The sequence below is a fragment of the Narcine bancroftii genome, chromosome 12 (assembly GCF_036971445.1).
Source record: "Narcine bancroftii isolate sNarBan1 chromosome 12, sNarBan1.hap1, whole genome shotgun sequence".
NCBI lineage: Eukaryota > Metazoa > Chordata > Chondrichthyes > Torpediniformes > Narcinidae > Narcine > Narcine bancroftii.
This window is the reverse complement of record NC_091480.1, coordinates 65,032,490-65,059,913: the sequence shown is the minus strand read 5'-3', so window position 1 is coordinate 65,059,913 and position 27,424 is coordinate 65,032,490. Positions and strand designations below refer to the sequence as shown.

Here is a 27,424-nt window from a genome sequence, read left to right as displayed (position 1 = left end):
AACGGAGCTGGGTCCAAGTCCTCAGCATCAGCTGCAGCCGGAGTCACCGACGGCGACTTCATTCTCAACATTGGGTGCGGTGCCGTCCGCATCAAAGATGTCACCTCGGGCTCCTGGGCAGGAGCAGGGGGCCGTAGTTGCAGACCAGCGGCGGCAGTGGTGAGGTGTTGGGACCAGCAGCGGCAGAGATCAAGTTTTGTTTTGGTACGTATTAAACATTATTTTCATGTGAATTTTCATGTCGTTATTTGTTGTTGTTGTTTAACCACTGATACAAGTATTCTCCTGAATCTACTGTGCTGTTTGTGTTTTTTCAGTTTTTGTCCAAAAATAGAAACACGTCTGGTCCCAAGCATTTCGGGTATAGGGTACTGTATCTCTACTGAAATGATGAAAAATTGTTCAAATATTCTGGAAAACTGGAAATTTATCTGAATAAATATCCAACCTGTGAGCCACGAGGCAGACTGTCTTGGGGCAAGACTAACCACTTGTGGCAGTGCTTCTTGCTGTTACAAAGTTCTCATGTTTTGCAAAGTGATTTAAACTTTATGCAGCTGTGCTCGTGTTTGTTTATCAAACAACCTCAGGTCTACTTTCACAAATATTTTGTTCCCTCAGCATCATCCAAATCATCACGAAGAAGGCTATACTTCGTGAGGAGGCTCCGGACATCATTGAAGACACTCGCAAATTTCTCCAGGTGGACCGTGGAGAGCTTTCTGACTGGTTGCATCACTGTCTGGTATGGAAGTGCCAATGCACAGGACAGGAAAAGGCTACAGGGAGTTGTGAACTTTGCCATCACAGGCACCAGCCTTCACTCCATCGAGGACATCTACAAGAGGCGGTGTCTTAAAAAATCAGCCTCTAACCCCACCACCCAGGCCATGCCCTCTTCACTTTGCTACCATCAGGAAGATGAGCACTCAGCGACTCAAGGACAGCTTCTTCCCCGCTGCCATCAGATTCCTGAATGGACAATGAACCATAGACACTGCCTGACTTTTTCTCCAATTTTTCATTAATTTATTTATTTTAAAAAATGTAATTTGTAGTGATTTTTTGCGCCTGTAATCCTGCCACAAAACAACACATTTCGTGACACAAGTTCGTGGCAATAAATTCCGATTCTGATTTAACATTCTTACAACTGGCAACGTTTTGGGATCTCCTGTGATTTAGTGTACTTAGAATTGCAGAGATTAAGAATCTTGTGACTGTTCAGTGAGTCACTGCTCTCTTTTGGTAAATGCCACAGGTTGTTGGCACTAGTAAGTCACTGCAATCTACAGACAGTGCAGGAGCTTGTACACAACTGACCAATGGCCCTCACGCAAACTTGCTCCAATCTGGAGTGTCTGTACGGATTTGTGGCATCACGGATTGACTGAGAAAAGCAGTGGAGAAAACAAGCCTGCAAAGGCTTCTTAAAGTCTCTGGCTCTTCAGTGCTGCAGATTAACGCAAAAGGCCACGAAGACAACGATCGTGGAAACAGTCATATTTTTAAATGACAAATGAGTGGAATGTAATCCAAACAAATCCTTGTGGTTACATCCCCTAATGGAGGAACATTCTGGAATGGAGGGCTGGCTGTGAAACACAGAGATTAATAAAATCCCCTGGTTAACAAATTCCACTGGACAGTGAAGATTTTGCTTCCTGAACACTTTAGGGTGGGCTTTGTGGATTTTGGGCTGCTGATCACGAACATCACCTTAAAACTTTCCTATCACGTACCATTTTTTTTAGATATAACCTATTTTGGTGATTTTCTGTCGTATTTTAATTAATTTTCTGCATCCGCAATTGGACGTCTTCCCAGCTGATCTCAGTGCCGTCAGTGATGGACACGGTTTCACCAGGACAGTGCGACCGCGGAAAAGCAGTATCAGGGCAACTGGAATCCATCAATGTGGGCCGACTATTGTTGGACGCTGACATGAGAGGCATCAGATGCTGAGTACAAATGAAAATCAGCAGCAAAACATTTTTAGGTCAGTTGCGATGTGTCAGCGTCATTAAACGTCCTAGATTCAATAAAAGTTAATTTAATGTTTCTCCAACTTCCTAAGTGATACAGCAAATCTGAAATTATCTTTGTGTTCAGTTTGACATTGTCTATCAAAATCCCCAGCTTTTTTTCAAAAAGCAAACCTTTTGAAAAAAAATTGTTTTCCAATGTTATTGGCACGTAATGGCCTTGGTGACTGACCGTATTCGATAGGTCTCTGAGTGTAGTGGAAATGATTAACATCAGTGCCACAGGAAGAGGTTCATAGAATACAAAGAGCAAGGCCAGTGACCTTGTTTTACGTACAGGAAGGAGCAAAGCTGAAGAATTACAAGTGTGTGCCTCTTTCCAGCCACCCACAGCAACTTTTATCACCTGCAAATGGTGGTTAGAGTTAGTCGAGAACTGAGGCAGAAAGAAACGTATTCACTCAAAGGCCAGTAAAGCTCTGTCACAGGAGAACATAGCTCTTCAATCACTTTGTATATTCAAGGCCAAGACGGGTGGATTTTCAAATACTGAGGGGATTGGTTGTAAAAGCAAAATGTGAGGTCTAGAATGAGATTGGTGGAGCAGGTCTTATCTGAATGAAATAACTTACTGTATAAACTCGAGAAGTAGTTGAGTTGGGGAACAATTTTGCGGTCAAATTTGGGGAGGTTGACTATTACACAGATACTACTTTTGACCACGGTAAGTACCTGCATCATTTAAGGCGTCACAAGCTTGGATGGCCAGAACAATTTGTTAAGTCTACAGTCAGAGCATCGGGAGCTCGAATGGGCAGGCGGCCGGATCGTTGGGAGCTTGGATGGGCGGGCAGTCAGAGTGTCATGAGCTCAGATGGGCGGGCACCCAAGGTGAGGGCCTACAGTCAAGGTGTCGGGAGCTCAGGTGGGTAGGAGTTCGAGGCCAAAAATAGGAGCATCAACCTTTACACAGGTCCTACTGAAAACACGCAATTTTGGGGCCAAATTTTGGGGGTCAACTATTACATGGGATCGACTATTACACGACTACATACAATAACATTAATAGGGCCAGTGAGATTAAACATAAATCTCCTGCAACAAAATGGAAAATAAGCAGAACAGGTAAAGTAGCCGGGGCTGGTCCGTGGGAGATGTCTGAATTCATTGCCCATGCACACCTTCTGCTCAGCTCCAGCCCTTCAATTTACATTCTGTCAGCAAGGGAATGACACCCTTGCATGGAAATAGGCCTTTTGGCCCATTGAGTCCATGTTGGCCACTGCCGACTTATGATGAACCTACACTAATCCCATTCTCCCTCACATTCCCATCCACTTCTCCCTAGATTCTACTTCTCACCTGCACACTAGGGGCATCATACAGTGACTGATTATCCAACCGACCTGCAAGTCTTTTGGATGTGGGAGGAAACCGGACCGCCCGGAGGGCGGGGGGGGAAACCTACGAGGTCATGGGGAGAACATGCGAACTCCACACAGACAGCATCGGAGGTCAGGATTGAAGTCAGGACTCTGGAAGTGTGAGACACTGGTTGAACCTGTTGTGCCTCTGTGCTGCATGGGAAACTTATCTGCATCCTTCTCACTTCATCTCATGGTCCATCCATTTGCAGGCACTGCCTCAATCTCTCAAACAAATGATACCCTCTAAGCATTGGACTGGACTCGTTGGGAGTACTGAAGGGAGAGGGGGACCTCATAGAGACATTTGGAATGCTGAAAGACCTGAACAGAGTAGATGTGGTGAGGACGTTTCCCACGGTCGGGGAGTCTAGGCCAAAAGGGTCCAACTTCAGGATAAAAAAGGCATCAATTTACAACAGAGACGTGGAAACATTTCTTTAGTCAGAGGGTCATGAGTCTGTGGAACTTGTTGCCACAGGCAACTGTGGAAGCACAGTTGTTGGGTGTATTTAAGGTAGAGATTGACAGGCATTTGATTAGTCAGGGCATCGAGGGTCACGAGGAGTGGGACTGGGTGAGAGGGTGGATCAGCTCATGATGAGATGGTGAGGCAGACTCGATGGGCCAATGGGCCGACTTCTGCTCCTAGATCTTGTGATTCAGTTCAACCCCCAAGCCTCTCTACATATCCCCACAAGGCAGCCACTCCTTTTTTCCAGGGAGAAAGACTAGTTTTAACCTCCAAAGAATTTTGTTTGAATTCTGTAAAAGAAAACTGCATACAATTTAAGAAGTATAACAGAACAAGGGAAAATGGACTTGCATTTCAACCGACATGCCAATTGAATGGATCTATCAATACGTTTGGAATTTCGGTCATTGCACACTGCCAGGACAAATCAGTTTTGAAATGTGTTACCTTGCAGATATCCCACTCAAGTCTGTGAATACTTCACTTACCAAAGAAGCAATAGATAACCCCAAAAATGCAGCACATGGCACAAATAATGGACGGAACGAGTTGGTATTCTCTTTCCATCGCCAGGTTACAGTGGTTCCCATCGATGGCCTCCTGGCCCGTATCCACTGGGTTAAAGTCAAACGGTGTCGCTGTCATGGCTGACCAAAGTCCACAGGAGAAGGAACAAGCGAATTAGAGGAATGTGTCCATTCAAATAGAACACCGCACGTTCTGCCAGAGAAGGACACAAACAGAAGGTTCAAAGTCCCTTTGATTGTCAAATGAACAATGCATTAAAAATGTTACATACATAAGGCAAAGTTGACATGAGCATTGCCCGAGCAGAAACGAAGCATAAACAGAATTAGGTCAAGAGGGAGATGCAGGCGCTGGAATACCATTGTCAGGGTGAAGCCAAATTTTATTTTTTTTTAAATTTGGACACACAGCACGGTAACAGGCCATTTCGGACCACGAGCCCGTGCCGCGCATCCCATTAATCCCTCCAACCCCCGGTACATTTCGCAGGTGGAAACCGGAGCCTCCCCCCAGGGGAAAGCCCACGCAGACATGGGGAGAATGTACAGACCACGCGGGATTCGGGTCCCGGTCCCTGGCGCCAGAACAGTGTTGCCCTTGCCGCCACAACCGTGCCGCCTCCTACGCTCACCATGTCGAACAACACGCTTCCCCATGTTTCAATAAAATCACCGCCCATTGTTTGAAACTTGACAGAAAGTTGCTCTACTCTGCTTAATCTCTCCTCATACCCCACTCCCCATGCTGGGAGTCAAACTGACAAATCCCCACTCCACTCTTTCCATTGCACAGTCTGTATATGGGGAGACCAGATCTGTGCACAATATTCCAGATGGAGCTTCACCAAATAATTGAAGCAAGGCGTATTGTGTTTTTCTATTCAGGATGTAATAAATTACCGAGCTCATCAATGACGTGTCTGAAACTGTCAGCAAAGCAGAAGAAAAAACAATTTGACAGCATGAACTTCCCAGAGCAACCTTCACAGTTTAAACAAAACAATAACTCAAAAAGCACTGAGAAGAACAACCCCTAAATTTCCCTGATGCACTATTGAGCGGTCAATGGAATATCCAAATGATCACGTTAATGCCACGGTTTCTGGAACAGGATGTGCATTCAGCTTTTCAACCTTGAAAGCAGAAGATTTCCTTTCTGATTCCCAACTCTTGACACCCTCAGCCATCTTTCAGCTGCTCCCATCAGGAAAGAGATCCAGGAGGATCAGAGCCAGCACCACCAGGCTAAGGAACAGCTTCTTCCCACGGGCAGTGAGGATGCTGAACGACCAAAGGAACTGCTCACACTGACCCTCCGAGACTCTCATATTCATGAAACAATATTTATTTATGGGGTGTATGGTGTATCTAGGGAGGGGTAGCATCTCTGGTGGGGGGGGGGCTTTTTGGGCAGATTGTCCACCTTTTGGTCCCCACCTGATATTTATCTCTCACCTTTGGCTCCAAGTCGCTGTAGGATGACAGTGGCCACACCCCAGTAAACTATCTCAGCAGACGAGCTAAATCAGGTGAGGGTAACTAACGGGTCTTCGACCCTCGATGAGGCAGGGGATCTGTCTCTCCCAGCGTGTGGTCTGGTCCTGGCAGGTTGTGCAGAAGAGACTGATTAATGGTCCAATGGTGAAGAAGGCAGGCCCAGCAGGTGCTGTGGAGCACTAAGTGCATGACAAGACACTAAGACGTCCTGGTCATCCACTGCAGCAAGAGAGATCTCCAGCCATAACGGTTGTCTGTGCCACTGGATCAAGGTCTCTTCTGCCGAGAGAGTGGGATCGCCCCAGTGTAGTGGCTGTTCCACTTAAAACTCCATCATGCACAGGTTTCTGTGCTGTGTTGTCTTCTTTGAGACAGGGCTGGTTGGTTTTATTCCAGTGAAATATCCCCACACAAAGATTGCTTCTACTGTTCACACTGTTCCTAAAGCCCTTCCAATAGCAATACTTCCAACACAAGAAATTAGCTGACAAGCTCCAGAGAAAAGGATCACAAATTCTTGGACTTTTTCATTTCACCAACTAATAAAACATGGTGCCAGAGGGTCACCCATGTTCTGAATGGGTTAATGAAAAAAAAATTAATTACAATTCATCTCCTTTGCCCAGGACATCACAGGCAAAACCCTCCCCACCATCGAGAACATCTATGGGGAACGCTGCCATCGGAGAGCAGCAGCAATCATCAAGGATCCACACCACTCAGCACACGCTCTGTTCTCGCTGCTGTCATCAGGAAAGAGGTGAAGGTTTCACCAGACTTTCCCCACCAGGTTTAGGAAGATCTGCTCCCCCTCCACCATCAGACTCCTCAACGACAAACTCCATCAGGGACTCATTTAAGGACTCTGTGCACTTTCTTGATTTTTCTCTGCTATCTCTGTATTGCACAGTCAGTTTGTTTACATTTGTTAACTGTTTACAGTTCTTTTGATTGTTTATATGTTCACGCTGTTTGCAATTATTTTTGCACTATCAATTAGTGGTAATTCTGCCTCGTCCACAGGAAAAGAATCTCAGGGTTGAATGTGATGTCATGTATGTACTCGGCAATAAATCTGAAATCTGAAATCATTCACTGAATGGGAGCAAAATATCCGATGATGGTCCTAGTTCCCCTGACTTCCTCTTGAAGTCCACAATCATCTCCTTAGTTTTGCTGATGTTGAGCACAAGGTTGTTGCTGTGACACCACTCAACCAGCTGATCTATCTCCCTCCTGTACGTTTCTTCATTGCCATCTGTGATTCTGCCGACAACCTATGGCAAATTTGTAGAGAGCATTGGAATTGTGCCGACCCACACAGTCGCAGGTGTAAAGTGAATAGAGCAGTGGGCTAAGCATGCATCCTTGAGGTTGGCCTGCATTGATCCAGGACCCTTTTAGCCCAGCAAGGTCAAGATCTGGATCAGGTGCTGTGCACGCACAAGGTGCATGCAGGCAGTAAGTGCACTCCCACCTCAGAGAACAATAGCTTTTCTGTCCCTTGTACTGATCCTCATTTAATTCCAAGGTGAAGGTAAAGGTTTCATTATTGGAACATTCAGAATGTAATATACATGAAATTCTTTAATGTTCGTCCACCATAAGGCAGACAGAGAGACAGAGAGTCACCACTTTGTCCAGCATCCCTCACAGAAACCTAGTGTTCCCAGGCGGTCTCCCCTCCAAGTACTGACCAGGCCTGAGCCTGCTTAGCTTCTGAGATCAGACAATCTCAGGCATATACAGGCTATTAGATGCTGGGTACAAGTGTCTACATCTATGTTGGATTGTGACCAGATCAGGCGCAGAAAATGGATTGAAAGTTCAGCTGACACCTATCCATTTTAATAGGTAAAAGGAACAAAGCAATTCAAAAGTAATACCCAACATCAATGCTCTGAAGGAGAATTTTCTATTTTGCCATGAAATGGTACAGTTAGTGTAGCAGTTAGTGCGACGATATTGCAGCGCCACCGACCGGGTTTCGAACCTGGCGCTGTCTGTAAGGAGTTTGTACATTCTCCCCAGTTTCCTTCCACCGTTCAAAATGTACTGGGGGTTGGTCGGTTAATTGGGTGTAATTGGGTGGCACAAGATTCAATGGCCAGAATCGGCTTCTACCATGTTGTAAATAACATCTTAAAAAAAAGATTTTCCTTCATCAACTGTCACCACAATTGCCCAAAGTACAAGAGAGGCAAAGGTGCTTCTGTGTCCCGTGTACAGAATTGCCCTCGGAGAGTGGCAAGTGGCAAAAATTCCCCAAACGCTCAGAGTGTTCTCCTTTTGGAGGTGGCCTCAACGTGCTGCCCATCGTGCCCCGTGCCTGCGGGACTGCGATGCAGCAGTCGGTGCCTGTGAGGAGTCCACATGCTCACCCTGTGACTGTGTGGGGTTTCTCCCGGGCGCTTCGGTTTCCTCTCAAGCACCAAGCATGCGCTGGTATGGGCGATGGGGAGAGAATTGGAGGGAGGCTGTTGATGGGGACGCAAGGGGGAACTGAAATAGGTTGTGTTTAATTGATGGCACTGGCCAATGAAGATTTTGCTTCCTGAACACTTTCGTTGTATTTTATGGATTTTGGGCTGCTGATCACGAAAATCACCTTAAAATTTTCCTATCACGTACTATTTTTTAGATATAACCTATTTTGGTGATTTCCTGTCTTATTTTAAGTTGACTTCAAGCAGACAAAACCATGAGGTGCAACATGTCATTGAAAATTAATTTTCTGCATCCACTTTTGGACGTCTTCCCGGCTGATCTTGGTGCCGTCAGTGATGAACATGGTGAAAGGTTTCACTGTCTTATTTTAAGTTGACTTCAAGCAGACAAAACCATGAGGTGCAACATGTCATTGAAAATTAATTTTCTGCATCCACTTTTGGACGTCTTCCCGGCTGATCTTGGTGCCGTCAGTGATGAACATGGTGAAAGGTTTCACCAGGATTGAAAAATAAGTGTTATGAGGCAAAGTTAGCAGAGCTGGGGCTTTTCTCTTTGGGTAAAAGGGATGAGAGGTCTCCAAGATTCTGAGAGGCCAGTGTCTTTTTCCCAGGGCGGGAGTAGCAAACACCAGGGGATATCTGTACAAAGTGAAGGGAGGGAAATTTAGGGGAGACATCAGGGGGAAGTTTTTTTTTTACACAGAGAGTTGTGGGAGCCTGGAATGCTGTGTCGGGGGTGGTGGTGGAGACTGGAACATCGGGGCATTAAGAGACTCTTAAACAAGCACATGGATGGAAGAAAAATAGAGGGTTATAAGGTCACAAAGGTTTCGTATTTTCTTTTTGGTAAGAGTATATAGGTCAGCACAACATTGCAGGCCAAAGGTCTGTGTGTCTATGGACATTGTGACCATGGAAAAGCGGTATTGGGGAAATTAGAATCCATCAATGCTGGCCGACTATTGTTGGACACTGACATGAGAGGCATCAGATGCTGAGTACAAATGAAAATCAGAGGCTAAACATTTTTAGGTCAGTTGAACTGACACAATATGTCAGCGTCACGATGCGATTAAACAGGCTGAATTCAATCAAAGTTAATTTAACTTCCTATGTGATGCAGCAAATCTGAAATGATCTTTGTGTTCAGCTTGAAAAGCTTTTGAAAAAGATTTGTTGCCAGTGTGGTTGGCATGGATGTAATGGGCCAAAGCTCTTGCTTCCGTGCAATATGAATCGATGACTCATTGAGATCATGAATTCAAATCCCACTCTAGATACTTGAGCTCATATCTTGATGAAGGGTTTAAACCCAAAATGTTGGTTATGTATTTTCTTTCTCTTTGCTCTATAAAGTACACAGTTTGACCTGCTGAGTTTCTCCAGCCTTGTGTTTTTACCTCCAGGGTCTTTCACAGGAGCATTCTAAGTCCGGCCAAGTGGTGAGAAGCCAAGAAAACATGCGTAGCCCACTGTGAGGATATTTACCTGCAAGGTGCCTGAACATTTGAGATATGAAGTCCATGCATCCCCTCCTGAAAACACTCAGCTGAGCATTGCTGGCACCCAGCTTCCACATATCCAACTTTCTCAACTTTGAACATTTCAGCATCACTTTCACTGCATCCATTTTACTCCACAACCTTTGGTACTACATATACTTATTTATTAGTCGACCCCCCTCCCCCCTCTTTTATTGGCCCAAAAATCTCGTGTTTTCCATATGACCCATGTAAAAGTTATCCCCCTATTTTTGGCCCTGGCCGCCCACCCATCCAAGCTCCCGATGTCCCAGCCACAGACTCTCTCCTCGGCCCCAACTGCTTGCCCACCCAAGCTCCTGACGCCACAGCCACAAACTCTCTCCTATCTGGCCTTCCATCCGAGCCCACAGACTCTCTCCAACTGCCTGCCTATCCGAGCTCCCGATGCCCCGGCCACAGACTCTCTCCTAGGCCCTGGCCTCCCACCCATCCAGGCCCCTGATGCCCCAACTGCGGACATATCACCCAGTCCCGGTTATCTGAGCTCCCGATGCCCTGAATGACGCAGGTACTTACCGCAGTCAAACGTATGATCTGTGAACACACCCCAAATTTGACCTGAAAAATTGGTACACAAAACTTAACTATTACATGAGTATATATGGTAAGTTTATCAGAGAGTAAGTACATAGTTTGTTACCTTCAGGACTATTTGTTCAATGTTAATTTCTTCAATTAACATTGCCTTGACAATGGAGAAGCTTCAACACAGCACATTACATTTGCCTGAAAGAATTCAGCCAGTACAAAAGGAGACTCTGTCCCACCAGATCGGCAGGAATTTTCCATTGAGAATTCTGCACGAGTCTCACTGGGGCAATGCCCGAGATTAATTAGAAAGGATAAATGAATATTGTAATTCCTCCCAAGTATGCAATTCTGTTCGTTCAAAAAACTTGGCATTGTCATCAAGTCATAAACTGAGGCCCACACAAACTGAGGCCCACATATTTCATACGGGCCCATCAAGTGATGTCAGATGACTGCAGGTTATGCCATGTGCTGGGCTACAAATTCATTCAAGCTTGCTTGCTAATCTTTCATTCAATAGATTCCTTCTTTCTTTAAAGAACATCTCTGTGTTAATTTTTTTAAAAATTTACAACATGGTCGAAGCTGATTCTGGCCCACGAGCCCGTGGCCTCTCAAATACCCCAATTGACCTACAACCCCGGGATGTTTTTGAACAGTGGGAGGAAACCGGAGCCCCTGGGGGAAAGCCCACGCAGGCAAGGGGAGAATGTACAAACTCCTTACACACAGCGCCGGATTCAAACCCAAGTCACTGGCGCTGTCACAGCGTTGGACTAACCGTGTCGTCCAATCTTCTCACTGGAACTGGAAGCTTCCAGTGTGGCGTCCCTGAGAGCACACCCTCTCTCTTCCAAATATCCCCTCTATCCCAAGGTCTGATTTACTTTCCCTTAGACAGTTATTTATCTATCAATAAATAAAAGTGTGTCTCTGGCTTGATCCTTTGATCCATTAACCTTGCTTCTTGTTGGGAATTTTGAACCTCACCTTTGTCCCGACATTTACCATCGTAACTTGCAATGTCCACAGTCACGGCGAAACTTGTCATCCCGACACCAAGTCATTGAGATATGAATCCCATTTCTCTCTCTACAGTTGTCGGAGCTGGGATGCGAGAGGGCGCCGAGGGCGCTGAAGAGTCCCCGATCGTGACAAAGGTTTAGATCTGGAGCTCGGGCTGCCAATGGTTTGGACCAGACTCTGAGTGGCTGCGGGAGCACGGGAGGTGAAGCCACAAACCTCTTACCTCTTGGTAAGAGGCGCTTCAGGCAACTTCCGCCAATGGCGAATCTGTCTGCCTGACGGCAGAAGAAAACAAATTCCGTGTAATATTGCACTGTTTTTATTACATGACAATAAATTGAATCTTGAATCTATTGCCTGACCTGCTTAATGCTTCCAGCATTAGTTTTTCATCAGATTTCCAGCATCTGTGATTTATTCCTTAATGAACACCATTGATATATTAACAACCAATGGGAAATTTGTCTGTGAGGCAGTTTCTGGAACAGCCCCGCAATGACAGGTTGGGAACCAGTCCATGAAAATAGACACTCCAAAATATTCCGCCAATTCTGTCACAGAATCCAGACAAATGGAATGAAACACTGAAGATCAAGATGCATTTGGCCTCAGTCTATAATCAGTTGCTACTGAACTGTAACTGACATTGACAGAGACAGTGGTGATTAAAAAAACAGGAACATTAACAAATAGCTCTTGAGCATTGAAGGTAGCAGTTAGCCCAACGCTGTTACAGCACCAATGACCCAGGTTCGAATCCCGTGCTGTCTGTGTTCTCCCCATGTCTGCGTCGCTTTTCCCCGGGGATTCTGGTTTCTTCCCACCCTCCGAAATGCACCAGGGGTGGGGCGGGGGGGGGGGTATAGGTAAATTGGGCGGCACGGGCTCATGGGCCAAAATGGCCTGTACCGTGCTGTATGTCTACATTTTTTTAAATTACATTTAAATTTATGTAAGCGTGCAAAATGGAATTTAAGACAAAACTCCGAACAACAAGTAGAACCCTACTTCAGCTCTTACAATGGCCGAGCACTTGGATCTGATGTGGCTCAGTGCTGAACACTTTTACCTCTGATCTGGGGGCGCGGGGGGAGGGGAGGGGGTGTGGGGAGGTACAAGTCCTGTTCCAGAGACTTGGAGATCAAAACTTATTACTACTCAGAAACAGGCCCTTTGGCCCTTCTAGTCTATGCTGAGCTATTATTCTGCCTCGTCCCACTGAACTGCACCCTGCTCATAGCCTTTCACACCCATCCCATCCATGTACCTGTCCAAATTCTTCTTAAATGTTAAAATTAATCCTGCAATCAGCTCACAGCTCGTTCCACACTCCCACCACTTTCTGTGTGAAGAAGTTCCCCCTTACGTTCCCCCTAAACATTTCCCCTTTCACCCTTAACCCATGTCCTCTGGTTTGTATCTCACCTCCCCTCAGTGGAAAAAGTCGACCTACATTTATTCTGTCCATCCCCCTCATAATTTTAAATCTCTATCAAATCTCCCCTCATTCTTCTACGCTCCAGGGAATAAAGTCCTAACCTGTTTAACCTTTCGGGCAACATCCTAGTAAATCTTCTCCGCACTCTTTCTGATATCTTTCCTGTAGTTCAGTGACCAAAACTGCACACAATACTCCAAATTTGGCCTCATCAATGTTTTATACAACTTTAACATAACATCTCAACTTCTGTACTAAATGATTTATGAAGTCCAATATATCAAAAACTCTCTTTACAACCCTATCCACCTGTGATGCCACTTTCAGGGAATTATGTATTCCTAGATCCCTCAGTTCTACCGGACTCCTCAGAGCCCTACCGTTTACCATGTATGTCCTTTCTTGGTTTGTCCTTCCAAAATGCAATACTTCACAGTTGTCTCCATTTGCCATTTTTCAGCCCATTTTTCCAGTTGATCCAGATTTCTCTACAAGCTTTGAAAACCTAGCTTCGCTGTCAACAACGCCTCCAATTTTAGTGTCATCAGCAAAAGTGCTAGTTCAGTTTACCACATTATCATCCAGATCATTGATAAAGACGACAAACAACAATAGTCCCAGCACCGATCCCTGAGGCTCACCACTAGTCACAAGCCTCAAGTCTTCCCATCATGATTGACTCTCAACTGCATCGTGACATGTCCCACAAAACCATTTCTCCACAAACATGCTGGAGAAACTCAGCAGGTCACGCAACATCTAGAGGAAGTTAAGGGCAACCGACGTTTTGGGCCTGGGCCCTTTGTTGGGGAAGAGGATCGGAGCTAATGTTGTAAGTCAGTGATCTTTCATCAGAATTGACCAGTTCTGACACAAGGTTGGTTATCCGAAATTGTCAAGTTCACTGGAGGCCACAGGTGGAGAGGTTGTGGACAGGCAACTGGAAGCTCCAGGTAAATCATATCAACTGAATTAACGTCTTCTGAAAGAGGTCAGCTGATATCCAAGCAGTTCCTTCAATGTCAAGGACACCACAGACCTTCTCACTATTCTCTCCACCACCCCCATCCCCTTCAACTCTGCAACTTCAAATGCATTGGTTTTCTAACTTGGCCTAGGCAACGGTCAGTAATATGAAGCATTCGTTGCATCTCTCTCCACAGATGCTGCCTGCATTCCACCTTTAATTTCAGATTTCTAGCAGCGACAATTCATTGCTGTTTGGTTACCTCAAGGTGGTTCAATTTTCCACCCACATACAATGGCACAAAGACACTGCCCTCCACAACAGTGGGGATCTCCCAGTGACCACCAATTTAAATGCTCCACCCCATTCCATTGCCAACATATCTACCCATGGCCTCGTGCACTGCCAGACCGAGACCTCCTGCAAATCGGAGGAACAACACCTCATCTTCCATCTGGGCACCCTCCAACCAGATGGCATTAACATCGACTTCTCTTTTGTTAAGCCCCACCCCCCTCATCTCTTCCCCATCACCTTCCCCCAGCTCTGTCTCTCCCTTCGCACAAACATGATCAATTCTTACCTCAGCCCTGATCATATCCAATGAACACCTTTTCCTGGTCCACACTCCTCCCCCAGCCAGCACTGTCTGAATTCTGAGACTTCCTGTGGTTTTATTTTTTCCTTGAAGAAGGGCTCAGGCCCGAAACGGCGGCAATATATCTTTGTCTCTTATGGATGCTGAAAAGACCGGCTGAGTTCCTCCAGCATTTCGGTGTGGTTTTTCAGAGAAGGAATGGTGCCCCTAAGCTAGGAGCGCAGCATGGGATCAGTGCCTTGTATCAGGAAAGAACATCGGGGAGCAAAGAGTGAAACATATTCGCTGAGTGCAGTGAGTAAGAGTTTTCAGTGTGCGAAGCTTTGCTTTGGCACAGTGTGAGTGACCCACTTGGAACTGGCACTGATTTCTGGCCCCCTCACTTTCTCCCTGATGTAGAGCATCTTTTGTCCCTCTCACAGTATCCTCTTGTGCACGTATAAATGAGAAGATCTGAGGTCATCGGAAAGCAGAGTTAATGATCCCCCCAATGCAAAAGACCAAGGCACTGGGAGATTTTCTTTTGCCCGGTCTGGTCTTTTGGGGTGGTCAAGTGTTGCTGAGCTGCCTGAGGACAGGAGACGTAGTGATTCAGGCAGCCAGAATTTTTTTTAAAAATTAGGCATACAGCACGGTAACAGGCCCTTTCGGCCCACAAACCCATGCTGCCTGATTGATCTACATTTTGAGCAGTGGGAGGAAACCGGGACCCCCCATCCCCCCCATCCCGGGAAAAACCCACATAGACATGTGGAGAACATACAAACTCCTTGCAGACAGCAAGGGATTTGAACCCTGGTCCCGATCGCTGGTGTTGTAACAGCGTTGCGTTATCGCTACGCCAACTGAGTCACCCCTGTTGCCCTAACTACTTGGGGAAGCACAAAGTAAAACACGAACGTCTGCAGACACCATGAGTGTTGCAAAAAACACGACACTGGGGAAACTCAGCAGGTCAAACAGTGTCGTTTATGTAGCAAAGGTAAAGATACGTCCCCTATGTTTCGGGCTTGAGCCCCTTCATCAAGGGAGAGAGGAGGGGGAGGAGGAAGAGAGAGTGGGAGAGGGGGAAGAGAGATGGGGAGAAGGGAAGAGAGATGGGGAGAGAGAAAGGGGGGAAAGGGGAGGGGGGAGAGGGAAAGAGAGGGGAGCGGAGAAGAGAGAGGGGGAAGACAGGGATGGAAGGGGAGGGAAGGGAAGAGGGGGAGAAAGGGGAAAGAGGGGGATGGGGAAGAGAGATGGGAGAGAGACAGAGAGGGGGAAAGATGGGGAGGGGAGAGGGGGAGAGAGAGGGGGAAAGAGGGGGAAAGAGAAAGGGGGTGGGGAAGAGAGGGAGAGGGAGCGAGATGGAGAAACCTTGATGAAGGGCTCAAGCCCGAAACAACGGTGATGTATATTTATCTGTGCTGCATAAAGGACACTGTTTGACCTGCTGAGTTTCTCCAGCGTTGTTTTAACTTGATAGAGCACTGCAGGTGTTTGTATTCTCTGATCTCCCAAGGCTTTACAAAGGAACTCAAGAAAGTAAAAAACCTGCTTTGGATTCAGTGAAAGTAAACCCACTGTGGCCCACCTGCCCTCTGGTTGGCAGGATTTGGATGCAGGTCCCAACTTTGCCACCAGCAGTGACTGGCGATGGGATCCCAAGAGTCAAAGAACTTGACCTTCATGTCAGGCTATGCTCAAGCCAAGGGCCAATGCATTGTCACAACTGAAGGGAATTGCACGTGATCCAGTCCCGAGTGCCTGCAACCCAAATGGGAACTCTGCCCTTTCAAATATTCTCGTCAATGTGGATGGGTAAACTTCACCTGCAACCTTATCTCAGGCAGAATGTGAATTTAAGTTAGACCTAGGTGCGGACTAGAGGGGCCGAGATGGCCTGTTTCCGTACTGTAATTTGATATATGGTTATAGGTATACAGCAAGAGTCCGTACTGCCCGATTATGCCCAAATGACCTACAACCCTCAGTACATTTTGAAGGGTGGGATGAAACCGGAGCCCCCGGGGAAAACCCACACAGACACCAGGAGAATGTACAAACTCCTTACAGACAGCGGAGGATTCGAAACCCTGGTCCCAATCACTGGCGTTGTAAAGGCGTTGCCCTAACCACTACACTAACCTTGCTGCCCAAAAGAAGGCCTCTAGCCCTAAACGTTTGTTAAATATCTTTGCCTCTTATGGATGCTGCGTAACCTGCTGAGTTCCTCCAGCATTTTTGTTATTAACTTCAAGCAGAAGGTACTGGGCGGAATAAAATGTTTCAGGAAACACTTGCTTCATTCAGGAGGATCTTTCGAAGACTATAAATAAGACAAAATTTATAAGGGTCTGCAGAACAAAGTATTGTGCTTGGTTGCCTTAGTTTGGAGCCAGCTCAGACAAAGGGAGTACAGTTCCTTCAACAAAGGCTTCACATAGTGTCCAAAGTCAGAAGTGTGGTTGGGATGAGTAGACGGTGTGGGGGAGGGGAGCTCAACAATGATCCCCTCTTTCAGCTCCACAGAGAGGCAAGGCTTGGCTGCCGGGTTAGTGCGAATGGTTAGCATGCTGCTATCGCAGCGCCAGTGACCTGGGATCTAAGCCGCCGCTTTCCACAAGGACTTTGTAGGTTCTCCCCTCCTGCGTCTGCTTCGGGCATTCTGCTTTCCTCCCGCGTTCCAGAGATGTATGGGGCGAAGAGTGTTAATTGATCACGTGGGTGTATTTGGGCAGGACGGGCGTATGGGCCGTAAGGGCCTGTTACCGTGTTGCGTCTCTAAATTGTGAAAAATAAAGTAAAAGGTAGCCAGTTCTTAACATGTGGAACTGTTCAAAAACAACACAGACAACAGTGGCACTATTACAGCACCAGCGACTAGGGTTCGAATCCCACGGTGTCTGTGAGGAGTTTGTACGTTTGTCTGCGTGGATTTTCCCCAGGGGGTCCGGTTTCTTCCCATGGTTTGAAACGTACCGGGGGTGTAGGTCAATTGGGTGTAATTGACTCATGGGCCGGAATGGCCTGTTACTGTGCTGTACGTCTAAATATAAATTTACATTTAAAGACTAACCTTAGTCAAGAATTTATCAGAGGCCAGCGAGGTGGCTCAAATAATGTTATCAACTGGTCTGAGGGTCCAAAGGGAGTGGAATCGGGCCTCTAGATGGTGCCAATGGGAACAAACTAAATAGACCCCTTTGGGAGGTCTTTGTTCAGAGTGTTCCAAAATAGACATCTGGAGTCACAAATTCGAGCAGCGTTTTGATGGTTGGTGGCAGGGCAGTCATTCGCAACCTAACGCCCAGTGGCTTTAGTTTGACATGTGGATACCATCCGGCCTCTCTGGAATCTTCTGGGTGTCACCTCCAACATCAAACTCCAGTAGTAAAACATGAACATCTGCAGACACCATGGTTGTGGTAAAAACACGACGCTGGAGAAACTTAGCAGGTCGAACAGAGTCCCTTTATGTAGCAAAGGTAAAGATACATAATTGATGTTTCGGGCTTGAGCCCCTTCATCAAGGAGTGAGCAAATTGTCGGCAGGCGCCCGAACAGAATGGAGGGAGGGAGGGGCAGGAGGAGGAGCACAGTCCCACAGGACAGGAGGTAATAGGTGGAGAAAGGAGGGAGGGGACAGCAGCAAACAGGGGGAGGGGGGGAATGGTTCTGTGACTGGAGAGGGAAGGGGTGGAGAGCTAGAGGAAAGGAGACAGAGGGATGGGGAAGGGAGGGAGAGCATGGAGTGGGCTAGCAGAAACCGGAGAGCTCGATGTTAATGCTGTCTGGCTGGAGAGTGCCCAGACGGAATAGTAGGTGGTGTTCCTCCAATTTATGGGTGGTCTTGGTGGGATAGTAGACAAGGCCATGGACAGACACGTCAGCGCGGGAGTGGGATGAGGAATTGAAATGGTTGGTCATTGATGTGGACAGAGTGAAAGGTGCTCAGCGAAGCTCTCCACCTCCTTCTTTCTCCAGTCACAGAACCATCCCCTCTCCCCAGTTTGCTCCTGTGCCCTCCCTCCCTTATCCATCAACCTACCCCTGCCCCCTCCTCCACCATTTTGTTCGGGAACCTGCCTACAATTTGTCCACACCTTGATGAAGGGCTCAAGCCCGAAACGTCAGTGATGTATCTTTATCTTTGCTACATAAAGTACATTAGGGGGTGGCGTGGTTGGTGTAGCGGTTATCGCAATGCCTTTACAATGAGAGCGATTGGGACTGGGGTTCAAATACCACGCTGTCTGCAAGGAGTTTGTACAATCTCCCTGTGTCTGCATGGGATTTCCCCGGGGGCTCCGGTTTCCGCCCACCGATCAAAATGTACTGGGGGGGGGTTTAGGTAAATGGGATGTAATTTGGCAGCACGGACTCGTGGGCTGAAAGAGCCTGTACGGCGCTGTACGCCTCGATTTAAATGAAAAATTTTGATCTGCTGAGTTTCTCCAGCTATATCTTTTGCTTCCAATCCCTCTTCCCAAACAAAGCCTTTCACTAACAGCGATTTACTCTGCTCTTGGTGAAAATGGGCAGCACTGAACAGCACCTGACCCAAACACTTCTCCCACCCAGTTGTCAGAGTGATCCCTTGCACTGGCTTCTTCAAAGAGCTACCCTCTGCTCTTATCCGTTCTCTCTCCAGCCATCTCATCTGCCACTCTTCACCGGATTCAGCTTCGCAGAGACCCTCTCCACGTTCTCTGAGGCAGCCAACATCAGACACTCCTGCATAAATACAACTTCCCCTCATGCGCTTTCTCGTTCATCCACCGGTAATCTCTTCAGGCAGTGGAACACTGAAGGCTCGTCCAGTTCAGTACAGGACAATATGGTGCCCCGTCTCCCTTCATCCCCTCTATCACTTCATTCCCCCCCCACCCACCAAATCTCCCACCTCTCCATCCACCAATCCCCATCATTCCCATGACCTAATTTGAATAGGGTGGAACTTTGAAACTTGCAAAAACACGACGCTGGAGAAACTCAGCAGGTCAAACTGTGAACTTTATTGAGCAAAGATAAAGTTACATCACCAGTGTTTCGAGCTTGAGCCCTTCATCAAGGTGTCACGGTATCTACAGAGTCTTGTATTTTGAAACTTATTGAAAGGAACCCTGATATATAGTTCAATGGAAAGTTTGAAATTTGAGACACACAGGAGACTGCAGACGCTGGTATCTGGAGTAAAACACAGCGGGGCGAGTAGGATCAGTGGGAGATAAAGAATGGTTGATGTTTCGGGCTAGAACCCTTCATCGAGACTGAGTGTACCGATGGGAGTTAGTTGGTATAATGAGGACAGGGTGGGAGGGGTTGCCCCCCCGCACTCTCGATGAAGACTTCCAACCCGAAACAGTGACCATTCCTTTACTCCCACTGATGCTGCTCGGCCCCATTGACTTCCTCCAGTGGATTGTTCTTTGCTCTCGTTCAAACCTCTCCTGGCTCTATTGATTGCAGCATGGGCCACAGTTCAGAATGAGCTTCATCAGGCTTCGGGGGCGAGTGAAGGACACGTGATGTGATGGCAAGGCTTCTCTGGCCTGCATGAAGCCAGCAGAACTCCATCCTTGTTGAATCTTGGTACTAGGCCCTTCCCAGGGAACTGCAAATTCCCGTTTCATTATTCCGTGAGGAAATTTACATTTTATATACAGCATGGTAACAGGCTCTTTTGGTCCACGAGTCCGTGCCGTCCAATTACACCCAACTGACCTACACCTCCCCTCCCCGGTACGTTTTGAAGGGTGGGTGGAAATCAGAGCCCCCAGAGAAAACCCACACAGATATGGGGAGAATGTAAAAACTCCTTAAAGACAGCACGGGATTTGGACCCCGGTCCCAGCCACTGGAGTTGTAAAGGTGTTGCAATAACCTCTACGCTAACCATACCGCTCCTGTACAACCAGACGAAACAGCGTTTCTCCGGACCACAGTGCGTATACAGAATACATTTCTCCCACACCACATAACAACCACATGCATACATAAAAATCTAATATAAAATAAATATGTAGAAATATTCTGGAATAATTTGCACAATTTCATTAATAAGAAACCCAAATGTTCCAGTGAAGTGGAGCATAAATGCCAGTATAGATTCCGTGTCCCTTTATGTAGCAAAGATAAAGATATAGAACCGACATTTCGGGCTTGAGCCCTTCATCGAGGTGTGAGCAAAAATGTCGGCAGGTGCCTGAACAAAATGGTGGGGGGGAGGGGCAGGGGGAGAGGCGCAGGGGGAGGAGCACGGTCCCATAGGGCAGGAGGTGAAAGGTGGATGAGGGAGGGAGGGCACAGCAGCAAACAGGGGGAGGGGGAATGGCTCTGTGAATGGAGAGGGAAGAGGGTGGAGGAAAGAAGACAGAGGGATGGGGAACGGAGAGGGCCCAGATGGAATAGTAGGTGTTGCTCCTTGTAGCACAAATAAAAGCTCTCATGATTGGAGGGAGAACGCATGTTTTTATTACCTTTTAACAGAGGGTAGGATCTTACAATGGTCTTCAGTAGGGCTCTGGGTTTAGGCGGGAAACCTGGGTTATATGTGGGTAGCTGGGGGCGGAGCCTGGGGGAGGAGCCAGCCATCAGCACAACCCATCACCAGTAAACCTCAGTTCACTGCACTCCTCCAATTTACGGGTGGTTTGGGTTTGACATGAGGCCATGGACAGATACGTTAGCGTGGGGGAGTGGGCCACAGAATTGAAATGGTTGACCACTGGGAGATCCTTGTAATTGATGGAAGCAGATCAGGGGCGTTAACACGGGCAGATAATATGGAATGGATTCATCCACCATCAGACTCAACAACAAACTCAATCAGGGACTCATTTAAGGACGTGCACGTTATGGATTTTTTTTTCCCTCTCTGGATTGCACAGTCAGTTTGTTTATATTTCTTTATTTGTTTACATGTGTACGTTGGGTATCTGTTTTTTTTTGCACTACCAATTAGTGGTAATTGTGCCTGGCCCACAGGAAAAAGTGATGTCGTGTATATACTCGGGCAATAAATCTGAAATCCAAGTTTGAAATCTAAAACTTCATGTTTTCCTTACTATAGAGCATGTGACAACATTTTTTAACAATGACCAATAAATTTACCTTCAAAGCAGTAAATGTGCAATCAATATCGTGCCATTGGCGCACTGAATACACGTAATTCTTTGGATATAAAACGTAAGAACTATAACAGTGGATCTTCCAATCTTTGCCCGAGGAACTTAGTACCTCAAGAGCATCTGTACTAACTGCTGCGATAGTCATGGATTGGTTGAACTGAAGCGCATTGCACTGGAAGTCCTGTGTTGAGTTGGCTGAGGGCACCGTGGCTTCTCAGTTTACCCCAGGCTGATCTTAACAAATCAGGCCTGTCAAAAAGCTGACTGGAAAAATTGTGCTGTGGAACTGGGCCGAGTGCAGATCCGAGCCAGGAGGAAAGGGGAACATTTTAACCCCTGATTAACAAATCTCAGTGATCTGTGGAAGAATATCACATCAACATGTTAAATCTGTGGCTGTGACCTAATCAGGGCATTGTGGAAATAGTGCAAGAAGGGTTAAAAACGACTGTACACATTAAATTGAAACCACGCCACACATATATATATATATATATATATATACACATACACACACACACACATATATATATATATATACATATATATATATACATATATATATATATATATATACATATATATATACATACATATATACATATATATATATATATACATATATATATATATATATATATATATACATATATATATTCTTTTTCTTTGGCTTGGCTTCGCGGACGAAGATTTATGGAGGGGGTAAAAAGTCCACGTCAGCTGCAGGCTCGTTTGTGGCTGACCAGTCCGATGCGGGACAGGCAGACACGATTGCAGCGGTTGCAAGGGAAAATTGGTTGGTTGGGGTTGGGTGTTGGGTTTTTCCTCCTTTGCCTTTTGTCAGTGAGGTGGGCTCTGCGGTCTTCTTCAAAGGAGGCTGCTGCCCGCCAAACTGTGAGGCGCCAAGATGCACGGTTTGAGGCGTTATCAGCCCACTGGCGGTGGTCAATGTGGCAGGCACCAAGAGTATATATATATACATATATATACACACACATATATATATATATATATATATATATAAAAACCCTTCCAATTTAATACACAAACATGCTGGAGAAACTCAGCAGATCGCGCAGTCTATGGGGAATTAAAGACAATTAACAAAGGCCTGAAATGTGAGTTATCCTTTCACTTCCTCTGGATGCTGGGTGACCTGCTGAGTTTCTCCCCCATGTCTGCGTATTGCATTTGTTCAACTCTGCATCTAATTACAATTGTTTTGTTAAACCCTGCTCAAAAAGCAAGCAGTTGAGCAAAATAATTAAGAATGGGGCGGCACGGTTAGCATAGCGGTCAGCACAACGCTGTTACAGTGTCAGCGATCCGGAGTTTGAACCCTGCGCTGTCTGTCAGGAGTTTGGTTGTTCTCTCCGTGTCTGCGTGAGTTTTCCCCGGAGGCTCTGCTTTCCTCCCACTGCTTAAAACGTACCAGGTTAATTGGCTGTAATTGGGCGGCACGGACTTGTGGGCCGATAGGACCTGTTACTGCGTTGTACGCCTAGATTTAATTTAAATTCACATTCTGCCTGAGATATGGTTGCAGGTGAAGTTTACCCATCCATATTGACGAGAATATTTAAAAGGGCAGAGTTTCCATTTGGGTTGCAGGCACTTGGGACTGGATCACATGTAATTCCCCTCAGCTGTGACAATGCATTGGCCCTGGGCTTGAGCACAGACCAACATGAAGGTCAAGTTGTTTGACTCCTGGGATCCCATCGCCAGTCAATTGGGTGGCACAGGCACATGGGCCAAAAGGGCCTGTTACCATGCAGTATGTCCAAATATTTAAAAATTAAATTTATTTTATGCTATGTATCGAGTTGCCACACACAAACAACACACATGCCCCCACACACACGCACTCACAAACACACACACATGCCCCCGCCACACACGCACTCACAAACACACACACATGCCCCCGCCACACACACACGAAGAACATACACAAATCCCCCGCCACACACCACACACACAAACACACGCGCGCACACACACACATGCGCACACACGCACACACGCACGCACACACGCACACAAAGAACATACACGCACACATGCACACACGCACTCACGCACACGCCCTCGCGCACACACGCACTCGCGCACACGCGCACTCGCACGCACACAGAGTAATGTGATCTATGGTATTCGGAGACCTGTGAGGAGCACACTCACACTTTTATTAGCTTACAACTAACAGCCAGTATTTACAGAGGCCTCAGGACATTCAGGATTAAGGCAGAAAACAGGGTTTATATCGGGGCCAATGGGGGCAGAGCCAAGGGGAGGATTTGGCCATCTAATCTACACACAGACAGTGAATTCCAGTTCATTGCGTGCACACATGCACACCCTCACACCAACACACACACCCACACACCCCACCCCCACACACCCCACCCCCACACACCCCACCCCCACACACCCCACCCCCACACACCCCACCCCCACACACCCCACACACACAACCATTTGACCCCCTAAAGTTCTCCCTATACTCCGGAATATGGCACTAGATAATATTCAGTCGACCCAGATACAATTTTAAAGTCATACATCTGCTCCTTGTTCATGTATTGTGTTGCAGCTGGAGTTGCTCAGCTAGTTCTGCTGTTTAATAAGATTACTGCTGATCTGTGTTTAACTCAATCCACCAGCCTGTCTTTCCTCCATGTGTCTGACAATTATTGGGCCCAAGTTTTGAAAGCTCCCATTCACCTCCAGGATCCACAGCTTCATTTGGAGGGGGGATGGAGGGTTTTTTGAAAGTGTTTCAGATGTTGCTGTATTTGCACAAAGGAGTGCAAACTCCCGGATTTGCTTGGGGCTAATTTTCAGGTGGCACCCATTCTCCCACCAGTGAAAACACTCTGGTAAAAACACACCAAAATGCTGCAGGAACTCAGCCGGTCTCGCAGCGTCCACAGGAGGTACAGATGTATCACCAATGTTTCGGGCCTGAGCCCTTCCTCAAGGAATAAACAACGATCAGGAATCTTAGAATAGCGGCCTGGGAGAGGGGGGTTGGGAAGGATTCCGGACCTACAAATAGTGTTAATTAGCTATGGTAAGGGGACATGGGAAACAGCAAGTGAGATATCTATGATCGCTGCGAGACTGGCTGGAATCCTCCAACATTTCAGTGTGTTTTTACTGCAATCACAGCGTCTGGAGACTTTCATGTTTCATAACATTCTCTGGGTCAACACGAACAAATCCTTTAAAAACACTGTAAATTCCACATGCAGAATGCAAACTCTCCACATAAGTTTGTTTCCCTGCAGTTAGGCTTGGCAGAGGCACAGAACCACAATTCCTATTGGGCTTCTTAGGAGCTGTAGTCCGATATCGCACACAAGGCATTCACTTTTTGCTATCCCCATGTTAATATAAAAGTTGTGTTCCTTGCTCAGAAGTCTCAACTCAGTTGGACTCCAGTTAGCTCTTGGAGCCATAGGCATAAGATTAATCCAATTCGATCCAAATTTACATAACTGGCCTACTTTACATGCCATGGAGGACTTGTAATAACTTTGAAGGACTCCAGGAATTCTGGGAATTGGAGTCTTTCCAAGGGACCAGAATTAACAGCAAGGGACATGACTTCCCATATTAAATTTAGCTAAGGCAGAAATTCTGCAGATGCTGGGGTTGTAGTACAGTACACAACCGCGCTGGGGAAACTCAGCAGGTCACACAGCATCTGTGGGGAGTAAATCTGCAGACACTGGGGTTGTAGTGAAATATACGACCGTGCTGGAGAAACTCAGCAGGTCACGCAGCATCCGTGGGGAGTAAATCTGCAGACACTGGGGTTGTAGTGAAGTACACGACCGTGCTAGAGAAACTCAGCAGGTCACACAATATCCACAGGAAGTGAAAGGGTTACTGCCTGAGCCCTTCATTAGGAATCAAAACAGGCAGACGTCTGAATTGGGGGACGGGGGCAGCACAGTTGGTATTGCGGTTAGTGCAACTCCTTTATAGTGCCGGTATCGGGACTGGTGTTCAAATACCGCATTGTCTGTAAGGAGTGTGTACGTTCTCCCCGTGACTGTGTAGGTTTTTCCTGGGGGCTCTGGTTTCATCCCACCATTAGAAATGTACCGGGGGTGTAGGTTAATGGAGTGTATATCGAGTGGCACGGGCTGATAGGCTGAAAGGGCCTGTTTAAATTTCTTTTAATTAAAAAGGGAGGGGGGAGGGGGAGAAGGGGGAGGAGCACAGGCTAACCAGAGGCATATCTACGCACAATAGCGCCGATGGCAGAGGTGGGCAATGCGTCAAATTAAACGTCGACAATGAGGTCTCGCGAGACTTGGCCTTGGTGGCCGCCATGTTGTGCTTGGCATTGTATACATTGAGAACAAACAGGAGGACGAGGAAGGGTGTACAGGGTGGGGGGGGGGGGTGCTAGCTCAGTGGCGCCCCCTTCAAGTGGCGCCCAGGGCACGTGCCATACCTGCCATACCTTAGATACGCCACTGAGGCTAACAGGTAAAATGTATTAGGTGGCGACAGGTGGGAAGGTAGAAGCTGAGAGGTGATGGGGGAAGGGGTAGCTCTCCAATAGAAGGAAGGGAAGGAGGTGTGGAGAACAGAGATGGAGGAATAGGGAAAGAGAGAGACTCGGGCGAGGGGGGGGCAAATTGGAGAAGTTGATCTGGCTGGTTGGAAAAATCATTTGTTAATTCCTGATGGTTCCAATAACCAAGTGGCCTGACTTGCTCTGACTGAATTATTTTCGATGGTGATCCTACATTATCACTTTTCACAACCCCCACCCCCACCCACGTTAAACTGTGGTAATACCTTATTATTGCACTACTTCCTGTTCAACAGAATAGCTTTCAAATTGCAACACCCGGGTAGTCCTCCTGGGTCGCGGGTGAGATTACTGGTGTCCTGCACCTTTCAGATAGCATGCTAACCACCCTTTTAAATGGCCAACCCAGTGATTTAATGGGGATCCCGTGGTGAGTGACGCAGCCACAACGAATCCCCTGCTCCCCGTGTTCTTTCTGTTCCCTTTCCATTTTAAAGTTCCAGAATAATCGAGTCAGCCGTTTCCCCTTTCAAAGTGGTGGAGGATGATGCTCGGGTAAGTTTTACTGGTTTCTCTGACCAACTCTGAAGGACTTTCAAACTGTCGTGCAAAATGGGGTTAACCGGGCAATTTTCCTGGTTAGCGTCCCAGTTACGCAGCAGTTAGAAAGGGTCTGACCTGGTCAACTCCGTCGGAATCCAACTACCTCAGAGGGAGTCAGAGAACCCAGTTAAATTTTGGGCGATTTGAATAGGAAAATGGCCGACCTGCTTGTTCCGGTGACGTCAGTGCTTGCGTACAGTGGCATGGTGCCAACACTCCAACCTCTTTATCTCAATGCAAGTAAGAGAAGGGAACTGGCTGCAGATTATAGAAGGTGTCCCCTGCCGACATCAATGGTGTTGAAGTGGAGATTAAAGGTTCTTAAGAACATAAGAAATAGGAGCAGGAGTCGGCCATCCGGCCATCAATGGGATCATGGCTGATCTGATGATGGGCTCATCTCCACCGACCTGCCTTTTCCCCATATCCCTTAATTCCCCTACTCTAAAAATCTATTCAGCTTGATCTTAAATATATTTACTGAGGTCGCCTCCACTGCTTCAATGGGCAGTGAATTCCACAGATACCCCACCCTCCGGGAAAAGCAGTTCCTCCTCATCTCTGTCCTGGATCTTGAGGCTATGTCCCCTCATTCTGGTCTCCCCCACCAATGGGAACAACTTACCTATCTCTATCTTATCTATGCCTTTCATAATTTTATATGTTTCTATAAGATCCCCTCTCATTTTTCT

General features: G+C 46.9%; 1 protein-coding gene across 7 annotated transcripts in view; it reads right to left on the bottom strand.

Annotated features, from left to right (window-relative positions):
• Positions 1-27,424, bottom strand: part of LOC138747398 (transmembrane protein 198-like) — a 58,203-nt gene that overhangs the window by 10,330 nt on the left and 20,449 nt on the right. For 5 of the 7 annotated variants that reach the window (XM_069906570.1, XM_069906568.1, XM_069906574.1 and 2 more), the window contains one exon: positions 4,373-4,604. In XM_069906570.1, the coding sequence (XP_069762671.1) occupies positions 4,373-4,529 (157 nt within the window). In that variant the 5' untranslated portion in view covers positions 4,530-4,604. Of the gene's footprint in view, positions 1-4,372; positions 4,605-5,043; positions 5,145-10,418; positions 10,443-27,424 lie in introns of those variants that run through there. The other 2 variants (XM_069906572.1, XM_069906573.1) reach the window with 2 other exon arrangements.